Source organism: Pyrgilauda ruficollis, unplaced genomic scaffold (assembly GCF_017590135.1).
Source record: "Pyrgilauda ruficollis isolate IOZ18807 unplaced genomic scaffold, ASM1759013v1 scaffold83, whole genome shotgun sequence".
Lineage (NCBI taxonomy): Eukaryota > Metazoa > Chordata > Aves > Passeriformes > Passeridae > Pyrgilauda > Pyrgilauda ruficollis.
Window position 1 is genome coordinate 1,935,540 of NW_024530266.1, and position 23,832 is coordinate 1,959,371.

General features: G+C 42.5%; 1 protein-coding gene across 1 annotated transcript in view; it reads left to right on the forward strand.

Annotated features, from left to right (window-relative positions):
• CPS1 (carbamoyl-phosphate synthase 1) overlaps positions 1–23,832 on the forward strand; it is a 114,976-nt gene that overhangs the window by 39,494 nt on the left and 51,650 nt on the right. The window contains exons 10-22 of the mRNA XM_041487729.1: positions 784–912; positions 1,468–1,574; positions 2,646–2,787; positions 5,411–5,488; positions 6,984–7,082; positions 7,761–7,856; positions 11,615–11,804; positions 12,887–13,044; positions 13,805–13,933; positions 16,322–16,466; positions 16,835–17,045; positions 18,091–18,289; positions 20,358–20,534. Of these exons, the coding sequence (XP_041343663.1) occupies positions 784–912; positions 1,468–1,574; positions 2,646–2,787; positions 5,411–5,488; positions 6,984–7,082; positions 7,761–7,856; positions 11,615–11,804; positions 12,887–13,044; positions 13,805–13,933; positions 16,322–16,466; positions 16,835–17,045; positions 18,091–18,289; positions 20,358–20,534 (1,860 nt within the window). The remainder of the gene's footprint in view (positions 1–783; positions 913–1,467; positions 1,575–2,645; positions 2,788–5,410; positions 5,489–6,983; positions 7,083–7,760; positions 7,857–11,614; positions 11,805–12,886; positions 13,045–13,804; positions 13,934–16,321; positions 16,467–16,834; positions 17,046–18,090; positions 18,290–20,357; positions 20,535–23,832) is intronic.

Consider the following 23,832-nt stretch of genomic DNA (forward strand, 5'->3'; position numbering starts at 1 on the left):
GGGGGGTGGGGGGGTGGAAATGCAGTGATGGTGGTGAATGATTGAAACAGGCCCGAAGTACTTGTGGAATGTTCATCACTGAAGATACTAAAAACACAGCTTCCCCAGGCCCTCAGCAACCTGCCTTAAAGTGGAAATTACCCCTGCTTTGTGCAGGGATTGGACCTGATGACCTCATGAGGCTCATGCATCCCAAGTTATTCTTTGATTCTACATTTCTGTGAAAAGCTTTTCCTGTTTTTAGCACAGTAATGTAGCAATTCTTGCTTCTTTAGCCACACAGGAGGACAGAAGGCAATATCCTCATATTCTCTAGATGCACAGGATTTCCTTGATTCAATTTTTAAATTAATGTGGATGTTTGTGTCAGTTTTGATGTGTAGGACTACTTCTGGCATGTCATAGAACAAGGCTGTGAAGCCCTAATTTAGCAGATAGGGTGAATGCACAGTGTAAAAGTGAATGTGTTACATGTTTACATGCACACTTATTTTGCTTTCCATCAGTAAGTTTTGATCTCATCAGTGAATTTCACTTGACAAGCACTGAGGTGGCACCAAGGGGCCAAGTCTGCCAGTTTTGTGAAAGTAATATGGCCAGATAGTGGAGAGAAGCTGATCATGGGAAAAGGAGTTAACTCATGACTGAAATACAAACTCAGATTCTGGGACATGAGAGCATAGGAAGAACCTCCTTAGAAAATTTCATTTGTTTCCTTCCTCCCTTAATTTCTTACTCCTTTACTCCCTTTTTTTTTTTTATTTTTTTTAATTTATTTTTTAGCGAGGTGCAGAAGTGCACTTGGTTCCATGGGACTATGATTTCACTGGCATGGATTATGATGGACTCATAATTTCTGGAGGTCCAGGGGATCCCATGAAGGCCCAGGAAGTGATTCAGAATGTCAGAAAGGTACAGTGTATATCACTACAGGCTGATGATACTTTTTAATTTGCCTTTTTTTTCAAGTGCTTGAAGCAGCAGTTGGTTGTACTAAGCTGTTATGGGCCAAATGTTGTTCAGACATTTCAGCTGGTGGGAATATTCTTCATGTTGGTCTGGTGGGATTTGTCTCCAGCCCAATAGTTACTACAAGGCTTTATAGACCTTGGGGAACAATACATGGCAAACATGGTGACCACAATTACCATGTCAGTGCCTTTAAGTACCCTGTGCTCTTTCAGTCCTCTGTGACCTTAGGAAAGAGCAGCACTGGTTTCAGAGCTCCCACTTGGAATAATGTCGCTAAATGTCTGTAATGCTTATTCCCTGTGAGTAGTCTGACACCAAGCTGTACTTGGAGGCTTCTCTCTGAACCAGAGGAAAGGAGGAAAATTTCCTTCATAGGCTGTTGCCACTCTGGCATTTAGCTTTTTCCCAAGTCTGTGAGGGAACTGCTGGCATGGTTTATGCTGGAATTGCTGGACAGAGACACTCCAGTATCTATTGAAAACCTTTTCATTTTAGGTCCTGGAGAGCAATCGCCCAGAGCCCCTGTTTGGAATTAGCATGGGGCATCTAATCACTGGAATAGCAGCTGGAGCTACTTCCTACAAGATGCAGATGGCCAACAGGTGAGGCAGCTCTTCTTCCCAGACAGAGAAGCTCAGCACTGGAAAGGGCTATGGAACAGCAGGGCTCTGCTGCTGAACTGCCTTAGGAGCAGCTGGCATCTCAGTAACATTGCTCCTTCATTCCAGCCATACTTCTTGCCTTTCATTTAAACTGCTGTCTTGGTTTGAACAGACAGGTGTCTGCTAAGGAAGGCAGAAGCCTCCCCTGAAATGGAAAATGTAAACTCCCTCCCAATGAGTTATTATAATTTTGAAACTAAGGTGCTCTCAGGCAAAGATATGGGAATAGCAATAACAGTTCTTTACTAGGAAAATTAAAAATACAAATGCAATAGTACAAACAACAAAAAAACCCCCTACTGACAGAGTCAGAATAGGCCCTGACCCCCTGTGTGTCAGGGTGGTGGCACAGTCCCATTCCATGGTGGCTCAGCCCTCCTGCAGTGCCAGCTGTGGTTCTGCTGGAGCAGGGATCCTGGACAAGGGTGGAGTTTTCCTCTGAAGCTTCAGTGCTGCTGTAGATGGGCCTGGTCTTCCTCTGGGAATGCAGTGGAGAAGAAAGCTGCTCCTCTGGGAATGCAGTGGGAAAAGGCTGCTGTGGTGTTCCCAGTGTCAGATTCTGTCCAGGTGGGAATGCTTGGCTCCTCCCCTGGGCAGAGCATCTCCCAGTGGGATGATGGAATTTTATCAGCCATGCAGGGACACTCAGTGGCCATGAACAGAAGAGATCTCCTGGAGGGAGGATTGGTTCTGGGAGAGATAAAGAAAACTGCCCAATGAACAGAACTGCCACAGCTCTGACAGATGGCAAATAGAATACACACATTGTCTTTCAATCCAGGATAACTGCCATGTGATGCTGTGCTTTTTTTGAGTGTTTTTTGAAAGTGTGATGTAATTTATCCCTATCAAGCTGAAGAATAACAGTCTCTCCTAGGATTTATCATTTTGAGATTGGCTGCCAATATTTACTGCTATTATTGAACTGTTATGTACTGCCCCACAGTTATCAACTCCTCCTAATTGTGGCACTTGAACATATTTGGCACTTCTGATCCCTTTTTCTTCCAGAGGCCAGAACCAGGCTGTCCTGAATGCAGTGAGTGGCCAGGCTGTCATCACTGCTCAGAACCATGGCTATGCCATCGATGGCTCCTCCCTCCCTCCTGGCTGGAAGCCTCTCTTTGTGAATGCCAATGACCAAACCAATGAGGTGAGCTCTGCACAGAGAGGCCTCTATTTCACCTCCTGTAAACCTGCTCTCACATTATCAAGGCTGAATTTGTTGATTTGATCATCTGCTTTTCTTGGAGCTCTGCTTTACAGCCAGGGTAAGATGGGTACCCCACTGTACCAGCCCCACTGCACTGGATTGCAGCAGTGACTTTATCATTTCCCTGAACAGTAGCCTTATTAATTTCCATGGTTTCCCCTCTGCTGGTGCTGCTCACTTGGCTACCATTCTCTTAGGGTTTGTGCCACAGCAGTGCAAGCAGTCACCAGTTTGTTGTGTTGGTTCTGTGTTGCCCAGCACAGAAAAGGGATATCATTGCTATGTAATTTGGTCTGTTATTGTAAATATAATTCCAATGACTAAAGTCATGAGGAAAAGGGGCTGCCCCTAGAGAATAGCTTACATGATCTAAGATAAAAGTCCAATGTCAAGTGGCATCCATGTTTGAGATCTCAGGCTTGTATTTGCCCGCATCAAATCTTTTCCATGATGCCTAATGTTGTGCAAGTTTTTAAAATCGTGTTAGTTATCAGGAAATCAATGAAAAAGAAGGTATTTTCAAAAGCAGTTTCCTTCATGGAAATATGCCTCTTTCTCTCTCTTGTTTTGTATGAATGCTCACTATAAAGTCTGGCAGATTGAATAATGCTGTTCTGAGCTACTCATACGATGATTTTAAAATAAGTTTGGTTTGTCATTTGCTGTTTATCCTTGTTTATTTGTTGCTTTATCCTTACAGAGGGACATCTAAACACAGAAAGGTATCTAAACATAGACAAATTTTACCAAACAAAACATTGATGCAAAAAAAATTTACAGCTGTTCAACTCAATTTTTGAAATGAGTTTATTTTCACTGTGTTGACAAACTAAACCCATTCATTCCTAGGCTTTTCATGTTTGCTTTAGCTGGAATTTGGAGACAAAGGTGATAAGGTTGGACAGGAATCTTATGGATCTAGTAGAATGATGTTCTTTCATGTGAGCTAAAAAGCCATTTCTGTGAACCCCAAAGCAGCAACAGTCTCCTAGACCTTCATAGATAGAGAGGGACAAGGACTGTGTTGGTTTAGCATGCAAAAACAGGGTCAGGGCTGAGCACTCTGTTGTGTGCAGTCTGTTGCATTCCTCAGCTTGAAAAAAAAGGCATTTCTTGGGGCTGACCTGACCTATTACAGCTGGACAGGGCCAGCACAGGTTTCCAAATGCTGACAAGGCATGGAGTGAACATTTTTATAAGTTTTTAAATAAATTTTTAAAATTTTTACATTTCAGAAAGTTTTTACATACATTTACATGTAACTACAAGGAACATGAGCATTCAGGGAAAGTGTGACAGACTGATGGAATTCTTTACTCTGAGAGCAGAAATTCATGGCATAATGTTGTGGTCAGTAGCTCATCTCTCATCCCTGTCCTATCCTGGCATCCCACCCTGAAGCTCTGGATGGCACTGTGGTTCTATGTGAGACTGTTTGGGGAAGCAGGTTGTATCAGGGCTGCTTTTCCCGGAATTTCCTCTTGAGGAACTTCTCTACCCCTGTCTGGAATTGGAAACCATGAGCAGTGGCACCTATGGGTTGGTGTCCCAGTGGATCTTGCTTCTTGGTGGTATCAGACCACTCAAATGAGAAATCATTTTTTCCTGGCTCCAACTGAAACAACAAACACTGTCTCTAAACTCAGTTTAGGTCCTTCATAGCTTTTGTTTGTCCACAACAGTGGTCCTCTTCATCACTCTGCCCAGCCCACGGCAGAGATCAAGGCCCCTGTGTCAGAATTTAAAATGAATTATGGAAATCAGGAGTGTGAACAACATTTTTTCTATGACAGAACCAATCAGCTTGGCATGGTTAAACCATTCATTCCATAACAGCCTTGTCTTTTCTTGCCAGGTATGTTTTTCTTCTCTGCCCTGTGTGTGCAGGGAGCCCTGTGTAGCTGCTCTGTCAGATGCTTACAGCTTATCTATTTTATTTGTGGGGACCCTTGTGGCAGGAAGGAAGGATGAATCTGACTCCATGCTCTCGGAAGGCTAATTTCTTATTTTATTATATTATATTATAGTAATACTATACTAAAGAATACAGAAAGGATACTTACAGAAGGCTAAAAAGATAATAATGAAACTGGTGACTCTCTCCAGAGTCCAACACAGCTTGGCACTAATTGGCCAATGAGACAAAAAAAATTTACACCAGAAACCAATGAAACAATCTCCAAACACATTCCAAAGGAGCAAAACACAGGAGAAGCCAATGAGATAATTGCTTTCCTTTTTCTCTGAGGCTTCTCAGCTTCCCAGGAGAAAAATCCTGGGCGAAGGGATTTTTCCAGAAAATATGAGTGTGACACTTATCAATATTTGGTGTTGCATTGAAAGCTCTGTCTCCAATGTGCGCCCCAGTCCATGGACAGCTGAGGCTTGCACAGGCCCTGCAGAGTTAACAGCACAGCAAGAGACAGGGAATGAAATGGGTGTCAATTGGACAGCCCCTAGAAACACATCAGTCCTTTGGCCTTCAGTGCTTGCAGGGATAAGGTGGCTTTTTGTTCACTTGCTTGTCAGGAGGTGTCTAAGAGAGTCACTTTTATTCCTGCAGGGAATTATGCATGAGAGCAGATCGATTTTCACAGTGCAGTTCTATCCAGATGCAAATCCTGGGCCCAGGGACACAGAGGTAATGTATGGGGGCTGATCTGGGCTTGCTTTCTGATGGCCTTGTGAGTGCAGATGTTTATCAGCTGCTGTACCAGTTGGTGGTGGTCCTAAATCTTTGGTCTGGAAGTGTCAGGATCCTAGCAAAGGTCCCAGTCATGCATAGGTTTGTGTCTGCTTAGCTTGATCTGGAGCTAATTGCAATCAGCAGCAAGAGGTCTATTGACTTCCTAGTGCTTTGGATCAGTGATTCCATTCATATGATGTGTATGTATTGAGTCCTGGTGGGATTATCTGTGTTGGAAGTTACTAAAGTGCTTAAGCCTTTGCAGGATCAGGCTGAAATCTCTTGCAAAAGAGACTGCAAAAGGAATAGGATTTTATCTTAAATGTAAAAAATACTAGCCAGATGCTTTGTAATAAAATCATTAACTTTCTAATATACTTTAGTTCCACTTTCAAATTTTATAATTACTGTAGAGTTATGTAAATGGATTCATACTTCCTCACTCTGGTTCTCCTAAGTGAAATGAAATTTTAATCCCCCATCTGTGACTTCACACAAATTTTGTAACAACTGGTTGCATAGTCACAGAATATGACTAAGCAGCATCAGGGGATGTGGAAGGCAGAAAGAAGCATGTCTGAACATAAATAAACTATTTAGCATTTCCTGAGAGACAAAGATGGAAGAATACCTAGAAATGCTTATGTTAATCTTAATTTGATGATGTTGATTAAATCTGCAAGTAAATCTCTTGGTATCAGGAACTTTCATAGCAACCTGATTGACTAGTGTATATCAGAGAACCCAAAAAACTCAGCTGTGTTTTTTCTCCAAGTCTGTGCACTCCCACTGCTGGGCTGGTTTGATAACATAGCTATCCTGATAAGCTTGCAGGACCCATCCATGCTCCTTGCACAGGTAATTCCCAGCAGTCAGCCAGCCTCGGGGCTGTGCAGCAGAAGCCTGGTGGGTGTGGGGTGAGTGGGAAGCCTGTCCCACTGCCTGTAGCTGCCTGATCCCACCGAGGGTCCTGCTGCCTGCTCTGCCTGCTTGGAGAGCTCTTTTCTGGTACCTCCTCTGCAAGGACAACACTGATTTTGCACAAATGATGTTTAGCTATCCCTGCTCAGAGCCCTGCCCTCTAGCAGGCACCATTCCAGATGGTTCCCTGAGCTGGTTCAGTGTATGCTCCTCTGTGTTTTAGCTTTTGGTGCACGTTCACTGCCTGCACTGGCAGCCACAGAGAAACAGAGCACACAGACATGATTGATGTGTGTTTTCTTCCTGATTATGACCTCACTTTCTTGAATGCAGCTTTGTCAGATATGTCAAAGTTGTTATATAAATTTCAAATAATGATTTCCTCTTCTGAGATGGTGTAAATCTGCCTGCTGAAGGCAGCAGAGGAGAGCTGATTGCATGAATTCACAAATGGCCTGGTTTTTCCTTCTTTGCTTGGTGTATATTGAGTTTGGCTTTGGCAGTAAATACATGTGTTTGTTTTTCCTAGTTCCTATTTGATTCATTTATTTCCCTGGTTAAAAGAGGGAAAGGCACCACCATTCCCTCAGTCCTTCCCAAGGCTGGAGTGACAGCTTCTAGAGTGGAGGTCAGTGTACAGATATTTTCATGCCTGTCAGTGAAGCTGGGAGCAAGTTAATTCCTACTGAACCCACAGAATGAAATAGCACATGGAAGTCAAAGGAGGCTTCTCTTATAAAAGTCCTGACAGCTGCTTATCTCACAGTCATCTGGCCTCTCTTGTGCTATTAACTCTCTTTTCTTTGAATGAGTTTTAAGTTCTGATGTTTCATGTATTTTCTTTGCAGCTCTCCTGAGAGAGGTACTCTCATAGCAGTATAATGAGGTGCCCTGGGATAATCTGGCCAGGAGATTTCATGCCAGCAATATAATGTCGGTGCTTGGTTGCTTAGCAAATAAATCTGAAATTCCTAACGTGAGCTGAATTTCATACAGTTGCTGTCTTCAAGGCAGCAGGATTTTGTGGGTAGCCAAAGTGAGGCATTGTTGTCTATGAGCACATGATACAATTAACAGATTTATTGTATGCTCTATCCATGAGTCACATGTTTCTCTAAATGGAGATATATGGGAGAATTCCAGTAGAAATACTCTAAGAAGTAAAACTGAGGTGATTTTGAAAGCAGCTTCTTTTTTGAAAACTTGTGTTCTGTAATTTAAGACTGTTCAGTGCTGCACAGTCTCTGTTCATTTCAACATCCACCACACTGGGACTGATTGTTTTCATGCCATTTGACACTTGCAGGTCTCCAAAGTTCTCATTCTGGGATCCGGGGGTCTGTCAATTGGTCAGGCAGGGGAATTTGATTACTCTGGATCGCAGGCTGTGAAAGCCTTGAAGGTGAGGAGATACTGTGAAAATACAGAGTTCTGTATGTTTATAACCTCATCTTTCCCTTCTCACAGCCAAACTGATCCGCCAACTGTGTCCAGCTGGGCTAAGGAAGGTGATGAGGATAAATGACCATAGGGAAAATAAGCAATTTTTGTTGGTGAACTCGCTGGTTGAGTGACGTGAGTTAACCACTCTGAATTGTCTTCCAAAGACATGTTTTAGGGGTTCCATCACAGTCTTCAAGCAGTTTGTTATTTGGGATGTGTGCCTGGTTGCTCCAGGCTTGTTAAACTGAATGGAAATGGAGGAGGAGGAATATGGTCAGATGTACCTGAGGTGAGACTCTGGAACTTTTGTGATCTGTCAACACACTGCAGGGCAGACAACCAGTAACAGCTGAACAGTTGGCTACTGCTATGCAAAAGAACCCCTCATCAAGGCAGGCTTGCTAAATGGTATTTCTTTTAAATAGGATGAGTTTTTAAAAAGTCATTAATGTCAAGTTTTGTTTCTAGAACAGGTCCTAGAAAGGTTACTAGGGCAAAAGCTCATGCTAGAGGAAGGTGTAAAAGGGTAGAATGTCCTGTGATGGGGTTATTGTTGGTAATGTAAGAGTTACCCAAGCCCCAAGTTCTTGTCTAACCTCATGTGAAGAAGGAAGAGGAAGCTTTCAGATCCCTGACAGAGTCAGAGCAGAAGTAGCAGCTGCCCTCAGATGAGGTGATGGTTGTGAGTGGTTCTGAGGCTGTCCTGATGCCACAAACATTCTATTCCTGTGCTGGCCCTGGAGTGAAGGAAGGAAAAAATCAGTTTTAGGAATGTTAAATATAATCTGGGTTGCTCTGGTTCATCCCCATGTTGCAACACATCTTGTATGTGTGTTGTTTGTGTACTGTATTGCTGTTGCTGGCTACTGGTTCAAACTGACCACATCATCAGGAGACAAGTACAGGCCAGGAGTGGAGGATCCCAGAGTTGGGCAGCATCAATAATGACCCATTTGGAAAAGAGGCATCTCCTTTTATTTATTTTTTTTCTTTTTCCCTCTCCCTTGTCCTTTAAACTCAGCTTGGGTCAGAAAGTGGGGTTTTTTAGTGAAAAATCCCCCCAGCTTGACTTCCCACAGAGTCCTTCCCCTTCACATGGCCACCCAAGAGCTGCTGCGATCTGTGGGCTGATCCAGAGGCAGAGCTTGCCCTTCCTGACCTTGCCTCTGGCAGAGGCATTCAGGGCTGCCTGTGAGAGAGGAGTGGCTGGTCAGTCCTGCCAGGGAAAGCTGCAGAACATGGCTGGGAGAGAACAGAGTTAACAGCAGACAGGAGAAATTTATTTTTCCTTGGACTTGTTCTTTTTGATTGATTTTTTTTGTTATGGATCAGCACTGATTCTCAGTGCCGATGTTCTGATTCATTCTGCTGTGTGCTGCTGCTCTTGCTTGGCTCTTGGATACTGATTTATTATAAGAAGGTGCTGATACTAATATTCAGTCCTGGACAGTTAAATGGGTGCTTCTTTTAAATACTAAAAAGTCTTGAGGAGATGGGACTTCCACATTCAGTAAATTTGTATCTGAAAAAATATTCATCAAAGGCAAGAACATCCCCTGAAGAGCAAGGCCTGGAAGCATCTGTGAACAACAGACTGGCTTGTGGCTACCTGGAAAATCTTCAGGATAACTTTCTGTGGGGATTATCCCAACTCAGCTGAATACAGGCGGATATTACACAAAAAGAGAAATGGCGCCCTTCTGGAGTAATAACAATTGATTGCTTTAATTAAGTAATAAATGTCTCCACCAGGGTGGGTAGCCATGACCCAGAGTTCTGTATGTTTATAAAAAACTAAAAAAGGAAGAAGTTGAAGGAAAGGGTTGGAAGAGAAAATAGCACGTGAATTAAAATCCAACATCCCAAGCAATTGGGCCAGCATGATGTGATATCAATGAAATTTGTCTCTCAGCACAGAGAGCATTAATTCTCTCATTAATTATCCTTATCATCATTGCTAGTTGATCTTTGATACCTTGTCCCAGATAAGCAGGGAAGAAAGCTGAGACGTGCAGATAGTCCAGCTTGTTGAAAAGTGATAAACTCTTTCTTCCTCCATTTGTTTCAGCAGAATTGTAGCCATAAATTTCTGAATACATTTATTACAGAAGAATGTTTTGATCTTTTCCCTCACCATCACCATGAAAACTACCCAATTAAGGATCATTTGTCTAAATCCAAAATATTTTCCATAAGGATTTTATATGTTCTTTCCCTCCCCTGTTCCACACATTTCCAAGGAAAGTGTGCTTCAGTGAAAAGAAAATCCAGCTTTTCACAGGGAAAAAGGTCAGCAGAAATTTACAGCTGGTCTTTAAGGCAGTATTTTAAGTTATCAAAGAAAGGAGAGGAAATGTTATCCAACACCTGAGCACTGAGAGCTCTGAGTGAGAATCCCACTGCTCCAGGTGAGTTATTGTTTTGTTCCCCCAAAGCAGTGAGACAAACAATCACAATTTTTAAACAAATACAGAAAACTCCTGTGGCATTTTCATGCTTATTGTGAACTGAGGGAAAATAGCACTTTCTGTACTGATCCTAGCAACACTTCCATAGCATTTTCTCCAGTCTGTTTCTTTAAAATATTTAAAAAATATTGGTACTGTTCCTCTTTTCAATGAGTATTGTAATTTTTTAACCTTTTAACAACTTCCATGTATATATATTCAAAATTACATTTTGAAATGTAATTTGCATCTATAACTAGCATCTTTTGCAAATGATGTTTGTAGTTTTTCAGCCTTACATGAAGTTGATGGAGATTAGAATGAGCTCCTGTAAAAATGAGGCCACAGCCTTTGCACTTTTCAGTGCACCTTTGCAACAAAGCAGTAGAATAATTTTCTGAATCTGCATGTCTGCTTCATGTGGTTGATGTGGGGTTTTTTTTAAGCTTGGCCACACTCATAATTTTTAGCAAAACTTGGTTGGTTTCCTCATTAGGTGCTGGTATTTCAGGAGTGAGGAGGATTGATCTGCCCAGCTCTGACTCAGAATTTTCTATTAATGAGCAAACCAATGCATTTCTGTCTGTAACTAAAGAGCAGCAAGACTGTTATAGCAGGAAACAGATAAACTTTATTATCTATTATCACTCTGTCTCAGTTTCTCATCTGTGACAGAGAAAGAGCAGTGTAAAATTTTGGCTAACCTCCATCTTGCATAGAAAGGCAGAGTTTGTCTTTTAATATGCGCAGTATCAAATAACAAAAGTTATGGGATGAGATTTTTAAACTGATAATACCAGGACAATGAAGTGTTTCTATGGAAAGTCAAAGAAAAAAATGTGGTTTTGTTACTAGTTAGTACAAAAATCTGAGAACTTCAAAGATCTACTGCTTGGCAAGAAAATATTAGCTTTTGATTAAATTTTTTGGTTTGTCACCTTTAATCTGACTTCCAAAGGCAGACAGACATGAGTATGCTGCAGTTTGTACCTGTCTCTCCTATATAACTCCTAAATGTGTTAAACAATTTCAATCAAATTTCTGAGTCATGTGGGAATCTCCATTCCCTCAAGATTCACAGGCACAAAAGTAAATAATTGGCATTGGCTCAGCTTTCAGACCTGAAGTCTCTTACAGGACAGTGCATAATTTTAAAATTCTGCTGTTGGTAAACTGCTTGATGAATCCCATCTCTTCTTGCTGGTACTGCTGCTGCTGTTAGCTTTTTTCCCACATGTGCCTATATTTAACACAATTTTTAATTTTTCAGGAAGAAAATGTGAAAGTTGTCCTCATGAATCCCAATATTGCTTCAGTGCAGACCAATGAGACTGGCTTAAAGCAGGCTGATGCTGTCTACTTCCTCCCCATCACTCCTCAGTTTGTCATCGAGGTCATCAAGGCAGAGCATCCTGATGGATTAATCCTGGGCATGGGGGGCCAGACTGCTCTCAACTGTGGTGAGTGTGATACAGGTGCCTTGGCACTCCATGAAGGCCAAATCATGGTTTTTATCAAATAACAAGTAAAGTAATAAGGGACAGGACCAGAGGAAATGACCTTCAGTTGCACCAGAGGAGGTTTAGTTTGGCTATTAGGAGAAATTTCTTCACTGAAAGGATAGTCAGGCATTGAATCAATCTGGAAGTGCTCAAAAGGTGTGTGGTTGTGGCACTTGTTGGTTGTGGCACTTGGGGACATGACTTAATGGTGTACATAGTGCTGCTAGGTTAATATTGGACTTGTGGATCTTAGAAGTCTTTTCCAACCTGGATGATTCTGTGATACTACCACATGTTCTGCAGATTTTATTTCTGCAGGCATCCAAGCCCCAATGCCTCACACATTGGCCAGGTTACTGAGGGACAGAGATTCCAACCATGGGGGAGTAAGTGATTCCTAAGCTGTGAACTTAACATTTAATTGCTGGGTTTGGTACTTTAAAGTCATTTATATGTCCTGCTTTTCATCTTAAATCTTAGTTATCATAGTTAGATTTAGGATATTCTGACCACCTTGAGGCAGAGATAAAATGCAAAAGTTACCTTCATATAACTTCTTGCACCAATATTCATCTGTGTAGCTTTGCTCTGTGGTGCAGGTGGTGACCATCTGGTAACTGTAGTATTATTCCAGGTTTCATAGATTTGAGGGTGGAAAATTTCATGTTATGGTTTTGAGTTCTGACAAAAATAATAAAATTAGCTGTGGGTGAGGTGAGACAAGTTGTCAGCTAATCAGATATCTTTTGAATACTTTTTTTGCTCTAAATTTTCTACATTCTTCTCTGTGAGCGTGATGAGGTCCTGGCACAGGTTGCCTAGAGAAGCTGTGGCTGCCCTTGGATCCCAGGAAGTGTCCAAAGCCAGGCTGGATGAGGCCTGGAGCAACCTGGGGTAGTGGAAGGTGTCCCTGCCCATGGCAGGGGGCAGGAATGAGATGAATTTGATGGTTTCTTCCAACCCAAACCATTCTGTCCTTTAATTCTATCATTCTTCATTTACTGTCATTCCTCAGAACTGTGTTTTGGTTTCCTCTGCAGGAGTGGAGCCCTTCAAGCAAGGAGTACTGCAGCAGTACGGTGTGAAGGTCCTCGGTACTTCAGTTGAATCCATCATGGCTACAGAGGATAGAAAGCTTTTCTCTGATAAACTAACTGAGCTAAATGAAAAGATTGCTCCTAGCCTTGCAGTGGAATCGGTAAATCAGATCAATTTGAAGATGTGATTGCTATTACTGTTGCCCATTTGGCTTAATAAAAATATTTCTTGTTTTGTAGAGTGAAAGCTGAATGCAGCTGTGGATGCTGTAGTGTGTACAGCACTCCTTGGTGATTAATGCTTGGTCACCATGATTTAAAATGAATGAAAATACAGTTAAGCACTGCAAAAACCTAATCCAATTTACCAATTGGCAAGAAAAGTAAATTATATTGGGGTGACTCCTGTGCTGCAGCACTAAAGTATGTGACATGTCAGGGGTACTTTTCTTAAATCATATACAAGACATTTAGAGTTAGGATTGGACGTCCCCAAAATCAGCATGATTGAAATCTTTATTGAGGATGGGAGTATGACAACATAAAATTCAGTTTGGTGGAAAGGTCTGTTCAAGTTTGGAGGAAATCAAACAGGTCTTAAACTGGGATGTCTTTAGGAGGGGTTATTTCATGCTGGAGTCTCTGAACACAGATCCTGTAAGGACACTGTCCATGGCAGGTCAGCAAGGAAGTCCCTATACAGCTAAGACAGAAGTCACCTCCTTGAGTGCATGTTACAGTTTTTTGCTATTTGGCAGAAAAGGGGAATATTATAAAGTGAACTTCTATTATTTTAACTTTATCTTCAGACAGTTTAGTGTCTTACTGATGAGATTTCCAGTTAACCTCGTAACCAGAGTTGAAGACTTTATTTATCTGAATTGCTATCTCTTTCTGAAATGTATTCCCCTCTCCTTTAAGGTTGAAGATGCTCTGAAGGCAGCTGAAAAGATTTGCTACCCTGTCATGATACGTTCTGCCTATGCCCTTGGTGGTCTGGGGTCTGGAATATGTCCTGATAAGGAAAGTTTGCTGGACCTTGGTACAAAGGTATGTCTGGAACTGCAAACTCGGGGAATATCTGAACATGTGATTTTCTTAAATACTGTTCTAATGTCATAGACACTGGATTTGTACATACCTTAAATTTCATCTTATCTGTAAAATGTTTTCCTGGTTAAGAACTGCCCTCTTTTCATCATTCCTGCTGACAGATAGTGAAAATGGCTCAATGACAGATCTTTTAAATTCATGACATGACATAATTTGAGCAAGTTTTTCAGCTGTTTTGGTCTGAAAGGAAATAACTTTGTCTAGATTCACCTACTTCCAAGAGTAAATGATTATGAAGAGTGTCAAGGAAGTGGAAACATTTGAAATGCTGGGTGATAACGTGGTCTTAGGGACAGAAGGCTAGGAGGCTTGGGCCTCTTCTGTGTTTTTGTCAAAAGATGGTAATTCTCTTAGGTCAAAAGCTCATTTAGCAGGATGACACTACATAATTTGACAGCTACCAGCTGTCTCTGGCTATGAAGACAGCTCTTTTTCTATAGAAAATCCAGGATTGTTTAAACATTGCTGTGAAAAGTAAACAGATAATTGGGGAAAACAAATCAAAAGCTTTTTTCCTTGTCAAAAATGCAGAATTTTAGGAAATAAAAATCTATCCCTATGGGTCTCTAGAATTCTTGGGTTTTTCTCTGGTTTACTGAGCCTCTTAATCTTTCACTTATCTCTAGAAAGAAATACTGCAGATGTCACTAAGAGCTGTATGTGCAAATGACTTTGTGTTCCTCACCTCTGCTGTCATGCAGACTTTGGGTCTGCTGTGCTCAGTGCTGAACAAACACTGCTTGGGTGGTGTCAGCTGTGAGGGGCTCAGGGGGCAGGACTGGTACATGTAGGGGAGGCAGGAAGGGCAGGAATTCCATCTTACAGATCCATGGAGAGGTTGGAAACATGTCACTCAGACTCACTCGTGGGCTGTGTTTAGAGGAAGCAGAAATTCACCCATAAACCCTGGGAGTGCAGCTGTCTGACAGGTTTATATCAGAACCTTTTTCAGTAGGAAAACCCTGGTTTTGATCACCACATTGTGGTCTTTTGGTTTTTTTTTAAGTAAGCCTGCTGCCTACCAGCAGTCTCAGATTCCTGCCTGCAGGGCTGTTCCCAGTTACCACTTCTGCCAGGTGGTGCTTCATTCTAAGTTTGAAGTCTGGCATTTCTACTTGCTAAATGTCATCCTATTAATCATGGCTTAATGCTAAAATTGATCTGGATCTCTCTGCAAGGCCTCCTGTCCCTCAGAGTTTACAGCACCTCCCAGTTCAGTATTGATATTTCAAAATTTACAGTGAAAACCAATTTGGGTCTTGTTGAATTAAGTCAAATTTGAATGCTCATTTCCAGAGCCCAGCAGTTATGATTTGTAGTAATTCAGTGAACTGGATTTTCAGGCACTGGACTGAACTGCTTATAATTCAGATAACTGAACACTGGGTGTTTGATAGCACAGCTAGTTCAGCTAACTTGGTTTTGAGGTTGTGTCTCCTGAGTCTGCTCCATTGAGTGAGAGAAGGATACAGGAGCATCCAGGACTGGTTTGCAGGAGTGGTTAGGTGTTCCTGCTACATCCCCACCAGGTCAGTGCCTGCTTAGGCCAGTGTGAAGTGCCATTCCTCTAGCCCTTTTTCTTTTTTTATGGGTGATTTTGGCAACTGAGCTAAGGGCAGTGTTTAAGTAACAGCTTGAGTTAATGACAGATGGGAGCAGACTGAAGAGCCAATTCATGGGCAGCATTATAACAAGAAGCTTTGCTAAAGGATGGATTGATAATGTGCCCATCACTTTCTAGGGTTTTAAGCAAGTATTGATTAATGTTTTCTATCTGCTAATATTAAAGCCATGTATTCACTTAGATGATGCTCATTTGCCAACAAACTGTATTTTTCATTTTTGCCTTGTATGCTGAGGAATACTTTCAAGATTAGTTTAAGAATAAATCATGACCCTTGCCTCTGGTTAGTATGCCAATGACAAGCAGCATTATTAATGCTATTAATTACATAGTGTTTGCTGGCACAAACTCTCCCATCACTCAGTCATTCTGCTTTTTGCAGTGCTCTCCTATTGAAGTTCTTATAATCTTATTTGTTATTTATATACTGTTGCAAACACACATGCCCAATTTTTTCCCCATCATATCACATACATATTTTCAAGTGTGCCTTTCAAATCACAGTAAAGCAATTTTTAAGAAAGAGAAATAGAAAGTGCTTGTTATCAATATTATGAACTTATTTTCATATTTCATTTGGTCTGAGATGTCTGCAGATAAGTCTTAAATGTGCAATAGGGTCTAATAAGGGGTTTGGTGCTGGTTTTTAGGGGACTGTTGTGGGGGTTTTTTGGTGTTTATTTTCCCTAACCTCTTCCTAGGCATTTGCAATGACTAACCAAATTCTGGTGGAAAAGTCAGTTGTTGGCTGGAAGGAGATAGAGTATGAAGTTGTAAGAGATGCTGCTGATAACTGTATTGCTGTCTGCAACATGGAAAACATTGATGCTATGGGAGTCCACACAGGTAGGCTTGGGCAAAGCTGGCTCAGTGACTTTTTTATGCAATACTATTCTGCCTGGTGTTATTGACAGAGCTTTGTGATTGATAAAGTGGGCTAGAAAAATACTGTTTGGGTCCTGAATACAGCCAGATAGGGCATGAAACAGATTAAACCTATACCTGTGATTGTGTTTTGCATAAGATTCCTTAGCCTGCCTCCAGCTCTGAGCTTCTGACTATCTGTGCTTTTCACCAGCTGTGCATGTACAAGTTGTAATCTCTGGTCATGTCATTACTGGTAGTGGGTTAGCAAAGACAGTGACTTGTGTGGCCACAATTTACTGCTCCTGAGCTGCTTCTCATTGCCTTCTCTGCTACCTTGTGACAAACAGGAGATTCTGTTGTGGTGGCTCCAAGCCAGACACTCAATAATGAGGAGTTTCAGATGCTGAGGGATCGTGCCATCAAAGTTGTCCGACATTTGGGCATTGTGGGAGAGTGTAATATCCAGTTTGCTCTGCATCCAACTTCCCTGGAGTACTACATCATTGAAGTTAATGCCAGACTCTCAAGAAGTTCAGCTTTGGCCTCCAAGGCAACAGGGTAAGATTGTTTTAAAAACCCAAAGTGTTCCAGAACAAACAAATGAATGAACAGAAAAAATTAGGAGAGCAGAGAGAGAGAAGAAGGGATTTGGATCAATGTATTATTTAAATAAGTAGCTACAAGGAAAAAGAATTGCAGCATCTGCCTTCCATGTAGTTAAAACATAGTGGTGTAGCCCACATTTTCATCAAGGAAGACTGAAGATGGCTGTAGAGAGAATTCTGGAGCAGTCAGGTCAGTAAGATACAGATTTCTGCATGGGAAGCTTCAAAGAACAGCTCTTGTCAGCATCTGTTAGGTTTGACCCTTGGAGAGCTGGTCCTGCTGGGAGATGGAGGGTGGGGTTAGTGAGCCCTCCAGGTCATTCCAGCCTGCTGATGCTGTTACTACAAATGGGAAAGCTCCCAGGAGGCGTGTGTGTGGGAGCCTAATCCTTGCCAAGCACATCCACTGTATCCATATGTTGGCTGCAAATCATCTCTGGGACCCAGAGGGCAGAGTTATTAATGAGCTGTCTGTCAGATTGATGCAAATGGCATTGCTAGCTGCCTTTGTTTTGTTGGCTAATCATAAACTAATCAAGATAAGGATGGTCAAAGCAGGCTGTTTAAAAATTGGCTTCTTAATTGCACTTTGCAGATGCTGTTGAGAGGCACAAATTAATCTCTAATTTGCAGTTCTCAACAACTCTTATGGTTATTTAAGGCCCATAGCAGGCTGGAGATAAGCCATGTTGTTGGACAGTGGGTGTTTGATTGTTTTCTTTTTCAATGACAGATTTGCAGCTAAACATATCTGTGGATGTGACAGCTACTGAAAAGGGGTGGCATGGTGGATAAAAAAGCAAGTCCCAGATCTAGGGAGGTAGCTGTGCAATGTGTTGAGGTAGGAGGCTGGGTGGGTCCTGCTGTCCTTGAGCACAGGAGCCTTCCCTTGTGTTGAGGAGGGACGATCACCTCACATCTGTTTAACTGGATCCTCTCCTGGGATTTGCAAATACAAAGTTCTTTCCACTCTACAGTTCTCTACTCCTCTCTGACAGGTATCCATTAGCATTCATTGCTGCCAAAATTGCCTTGGGGATTCCCTTGCCAGAAATCAAGAATGTGGTGACAGGAAAAACCTCTGCTTGCTTTGAGCCTAGCCTGGATTACGTTGTGACCAAGATACCCCGCTGGGATCTGGACCGCTTCCAGCACACTTCCAACTGGATTGGGAGCTCCATGAAGAGTGTGGGAGAGGCAAGTGCACCTTCCATTCCACCACTTGGGAAAGCCATTTCTGTTACTTGGAAACCCTCAGAGTGTCTGTCTTCAAGGACCTAATGAATTGAAGGATATATATTAAGCTCAAATGATTTTTATCCAATACTATAATTAATGGAAATTAATTAGGACTGCGTAATATGGTTTGACTCCTAAAGGAAGAGATCTCTATGGGTCACCTGAGGTTGACTTCATTACTAACGCTCATTCCAGAGCTCTAAGAGTTATTTTTTTAGTTTGAGTTTCTGTAGTGGTGGTTAACTACAGTACAATTTTAGGAGTAGTAGTGTGTTGATATTTTCAGTGGTGCCCATCAGCCACAGCTTTCAGTTCTTCCTGAATTATTTGTCCTCTGTGTTGAAACCATATGCCAGATCTCAGCCTGTTTCTTCCCTTGAAATCCAAACACAAACTGTCATCTTGCTCTCAAGTTTTGACTTCTTTTAGAGATGAAGTCTCTTACATCAGAATTTGAGATGTCTGGACAGTAACAGTATTTTCAGAAGAAGTGGGAAATGATACAAAATCATTAAATTACCCACTTGATTAGTTAATTACATATCAGATACCAAAGCAAAATAATTTGTGTATTTTTTCAGTTGTCTTTTCAAATAGTTATTTTATTAAATTATTTTGACATGCAAGATGTTCCTAATATCATTGTTGCCATTGAACAAGAAGTCTTCATCAGAACTGGAAAGATTAATTAGAATTTGATCTTCCATTGGCAGGTTTGGCTTTAATGGTAATAAGATGGGTTTAATGGTAATGAGATGGGTTTTTGTTTTCAGTGAGATGATGCTTCCTGATATTCCCCTAACCTGCTTAGGGGTTTTGGGACTGTTCTGTAGAACTGAGTTCCTAAATACAGTTGCACCATCAGCTGTGGAACTTGCTGGCCATACACATTTGCAGAAGGAGATGTTGAGTCCTTCTCATGTTCATATGCCACAGAAGTGCTTGAACCTGTGTCATTTTTCAGGCAGGACGGAAATACAGGGAGAGTCAGTGCTCTAACAGGGCAGGTGAGCTGAAGCAGGGATGGAGAAGCCCAAGGGATGCAGTTTGCAGCTGGTGGGGGAACTGAGCAAGAATGTTAATCTGCAGGACCTGTGGGTAGGAGATGGAGCCTTTGAAGCAAAGATTTTCTTGCCACTGTGCCTCTATTAGTATGGAACAGGCATCTCCCCAGGCCTGAACTTGAAGCCAGATCGCATCACCTACTGCATTTTTATTAATTGAACGGTCTGGTCTGGCTTTTTCTGAGCTCTGTTGTGCTGGGCAGTGGGCCTGGAGCTGTGAGAAAAGAGAAAACAATGTTATTTTTTCTTTTGACATTTTTCAGCATTGTGTTTGAGAAGATTTTTATGCTGTTAAGGTTTCTCTGCACTGGGAAATAAAAATGTAAAAGTTTGAGAAAGAGCTCTGTTACCTCAAAGATTTCTAGACAGAAAGGCTTGTTTTCTTATTAGATACTGTGTCAAGACTGAAGGAGGGAAACCCCTTCAGTGCTGCTATGCCAAGGAGGAGTAATCATTTACTAGAACCCTCACAGGGGAGAGTTAGTGTTAAATGTAATTTAAAGGAAGCAGGAGCAGGTTTCTCCTGAACCTTAAAATTCACACTGTGAATTTCTATCTCTAACAGGCTGTTAAACAGAAATATTCTTTTATATTACTATACCCATGCTGCTGCATAATGTTTCCCCCTACCAGAGTTCTTCCCTTAAAGCAGTTTACAGAGGAGAGCAGCATTCTCCTGTGTGTTACAGACAGGGAAATGGAAATCAAAAGTGCAATAGTCCACCAAAACCAAAAAACCAACCAGTCACTTATCTGGAGCTTCCCACTGATACCATGAGCAGAGTCAGATCTAGAAGTGGGGCTACCAAGGCTCAGTCAGCAGGACTATCTTGTGGAGGAGTCCCAAGGCTACCATCTGTGTGTGTGCTTGTCTTTGTGGCTGGAATTCTCCCCACCCTGTTGCTCAGGGCACAGCCAGGCTTGGCTCACTGTGGCTCATGTGGCTGTGCTCTCCCTTACAGGTCATGGCTATCGGACGCACGTTTGAGGAGAGCTTCCAAAAGGCCCTGAGGATGTGCCACCCCTCGGTGGATGGCTTTGTTTCACAGCTGCCTATGAATAAAGCCTGGCCAGCCACTGTGGATCTCCACAAAGAGCTCTCTGAGCCATCCAGCACTCGGATATATGCAATAGCCAAGGTAACAAAAGATAGAAAAACCTTGACCTACTGTTTTGGTTTGAACCGACAGGTGTCTGCTAAGGAAGGCAGGAGCCTCTCTTGAAAAGAAAAATGTAAATCCCCTCCCTCCAAGTTACTATAATTTTGAAACTAAGGGGCTCTCAGGCAAAGATATGGGAATAGGAATAACAGTTCTTTACTAGGAAAATTAAAAATACAAATGCAATAGTACAAAAAAGAAAACAAACCACTGCCAGAGTCAGAACAGGCCCTGGCCCCCTGTGTTTCAGGGTGGTGGCACAGTCCCATTCCATGGTGGCTCAGCCCTCCTGCAGTGCCAGCTGTGGTTCTGCTGGAGCAGGGATCCTGGACAAGGGTGGAGTTTTCCTCTGAAGCTCCAGGGCTGCTGTAGATGGGCCTGGTTTTCCTCTGGGAATGCAGTGCAGAAGAAAGCTGCTCCTCTGGGAATGCAGTGGGAAAAGGCTGCTGTGGTATTCCCAGTGTCAGATTGTATCCAGGTAGGAATGCTTGGCTCGTCCCCCTGGGCAGAGCATCTCCCAGTGGGATGATGGAATTTTATCAGCCATGCAGGGACACTCAGTGGCCATGAGCGGAAGAGATCTCCTGGAGGGAGGATTGGTTGTGGAAGAGATAAAGAAAACTGCCCCATGAACAGAAGAGAACTGCCCCACCTCTAACAGATGGCAAATAGAATACATACCCCCACTAACATCTTTCAACCTAAGACACCTACATCCCTTGAATTTGAGCTACAGGATTGGGTCAACTGAGATGACAAAGGCTGAGTATTCTTCAATCCCTTGCTTCCCTCTGACAAGCTCACTGGGAGCATTTTGAATACGATTCTTGCTTACGCTTTCTGCATCTTCCATGTTCAGGCAATGTGTTTGCCTTTTGGTGGTACAATCTTAGCCTGTGCTCACTGCATTCAGCATCAGGTGCATTCTGGTGTCCTGTTACTTCAGCTTGTAGCTGGGTGCTGGTGGACACCTGGCTTACTTTCCTCTCCTATGAGATTAAATTTGTCTGCTAAACATTGGCTAGAATTCAGCCCTGATTTATACTACTGTAAGTGCCAGTCAAAATTAGTCAGTTTTGCAGATTGCAAAGGAATAAACGAAGATTCTTTTGAGAACTGAAACAAAGGATGATAAAGAATGGCAAGTTGCACTGTCTACTTGCAATGGTTGGATTGGTATGGGCTTGAAACTAAAAGTACTACACAACTCTATATTAAATTTCGAAGACAAGAAATCCCCTGTTCTTCAAAACCAGCTTAGCTTCCTGTAGCATTCTTTTGACCCCTCTCCTGTCACACTGGTCAAATCACTTCAGCCTTGAAGGTGCCTGTGTAAGAGGGAGTGTTATTATAAGGAGACTTGGGTGCAAATTTATTTCTACCTTCATCTTCTCAGTGTTTGCCTGTGTATATCATGTGGTAAATGTAGATTTAGTTACTTTAGAAGGTAGGTGCAATTTCACCCTTTGGTTTTGCTGCAGGTAACATGTCCATCTGTCCATACCCTCTATGAAGAGGAGGGCACAGCTGTCTTTTACAGCTCCTGCTTACCTGGATGGATTTGATTTTTCTTTTTTTTTTTTTAAGATTGCAAACCTTCCTGGCAGGGAATGCCCAATTACTGTTTTTTGTGCCCCTGACTTTGTGTGGTGGAGTCTTTAAGCCCTTTGTGCTCCTGTGTAGGTACATCTCGTTCCACCTCCACATGAGTGAGGAGCTGAGCCTGTGCTGTGTTAGTTAAAAGGTTTTCACTAGCTGTTCCTCTTATAAATGGCCTGAAGAAAAATCAGAAAGTGTTTTATAAATGTGTGGCTTGTCCAGCTGTTCCCTCTTGTTTTTCAAGCTGGGAAGTGCATGTCTTCATCCTCCAGCAGCTGTGTTTGGTCTTTATTACAGCCTTTTTCTTGTGACTGAGAGAAAAATCTTACTTCTTGAGTCTCTGAGTGGTTCAGAAAGATTTTATGAAAGATTAAAATTAGACCCATCTTAACACAGGGCATCTGGGGAGATGAAGGTGAGCTTGGGTCCCACTGAACACTGGGTGTTCCCAGCTGCTGGTATTTTCACTGGGATCTGTTGAAAAAGCAAGAAAAACTTAGTCCTGCCTTATAAAGAGTTGCCTCTGCCCAACACAGTGCACAAATTCATCCCCATTAATAACTGAGGCAAGCAGTATAAGTAAGAGGTGCTGCTGGCACCTGGGGCTGTTTGCATGGAAATTCCTTCCCAGCTTATTGACCTTTAAAAGCCAACAGTAAGTCCCATTAGCCATCAGCTCCATTTGAAGCAGGATGGACCTTTGTTATATTTTGTATGTTTTCTCCTCTCCTCCCCGCTAGTTAGCCCTCCAAGGCTTTTTACTTTTTTTACTTTTTCTCTCTCCTTTGCCTGTTAGATGATGACAACAGCAACTGTTCAGGTGCAAGGAAAGGGAGTTCAGCTGCCATTCAGAGCTATTGCTGTTGTAATGGGGCTCCCTGTTGTCATGTAAAAGAAGGCACAGGAGAGAGGCTGACATAGATGAGACTTGTTCCTTGGCTAGAGTGGGAGTGCTGCAAGGATGGAACAGCCTGATGAGCAGGAATGCTCAGCTTGTGTCAGGTGTTTTCTGCTGCTCTTAAGTTTATGTACAAATGGCCTCAGAAGGCTTAGGCTGTGGAGTTGGTGCATGCTCTGTTTCACACCAGAGCCCTGGTCTCCTAGTTGTCCACACTACAGATGTGCAGTTTGCACTTGTGTTGCTGTCCACAGGCAGCTAAATACTTTCTTTGGTGAGGAGCCAGGATGAAGCAACAAGGGTGCTGTCCCTAGATGAAGCTTAGGCAGCTGAGCTGCCCTTCATTGCTTGGCCTGGAGGCCAGGCTTGCTCCATGGCTCTTGGCATGAAGGCAGTCCTGTAAACCCCAATCCCTACTGGATGGGATGCTCTTGAAGTTCAGCAGGGCTCTAAAGTCACACTGTCCTGCTGTGTCTCTCTCCTCCTGCATCCATGGTGGGTTTTGGCTGTACTCCTTCATTTAGGTTGGAAAGGAGGAAAGCCATTGGAGTTCAGGGCCTCCCTGAGCAAATTCTACACAGTTGCCTGGAAATCTGATTTGCCCCTGGAGTGTGCTGATATGGAGCAAGAAATGTCTGCAAACTCACTCTTCTCTCCCAGTCTCCAGATTTATGCAACAGGGATGAACATGGTTGCTTTTCTCTGCCCCTCCTCTGATGAATGGGTGGAAGGGATACATTTTTTTCAGTTTCCTTTGGAGATCCCTGGGACTTTTTAAAT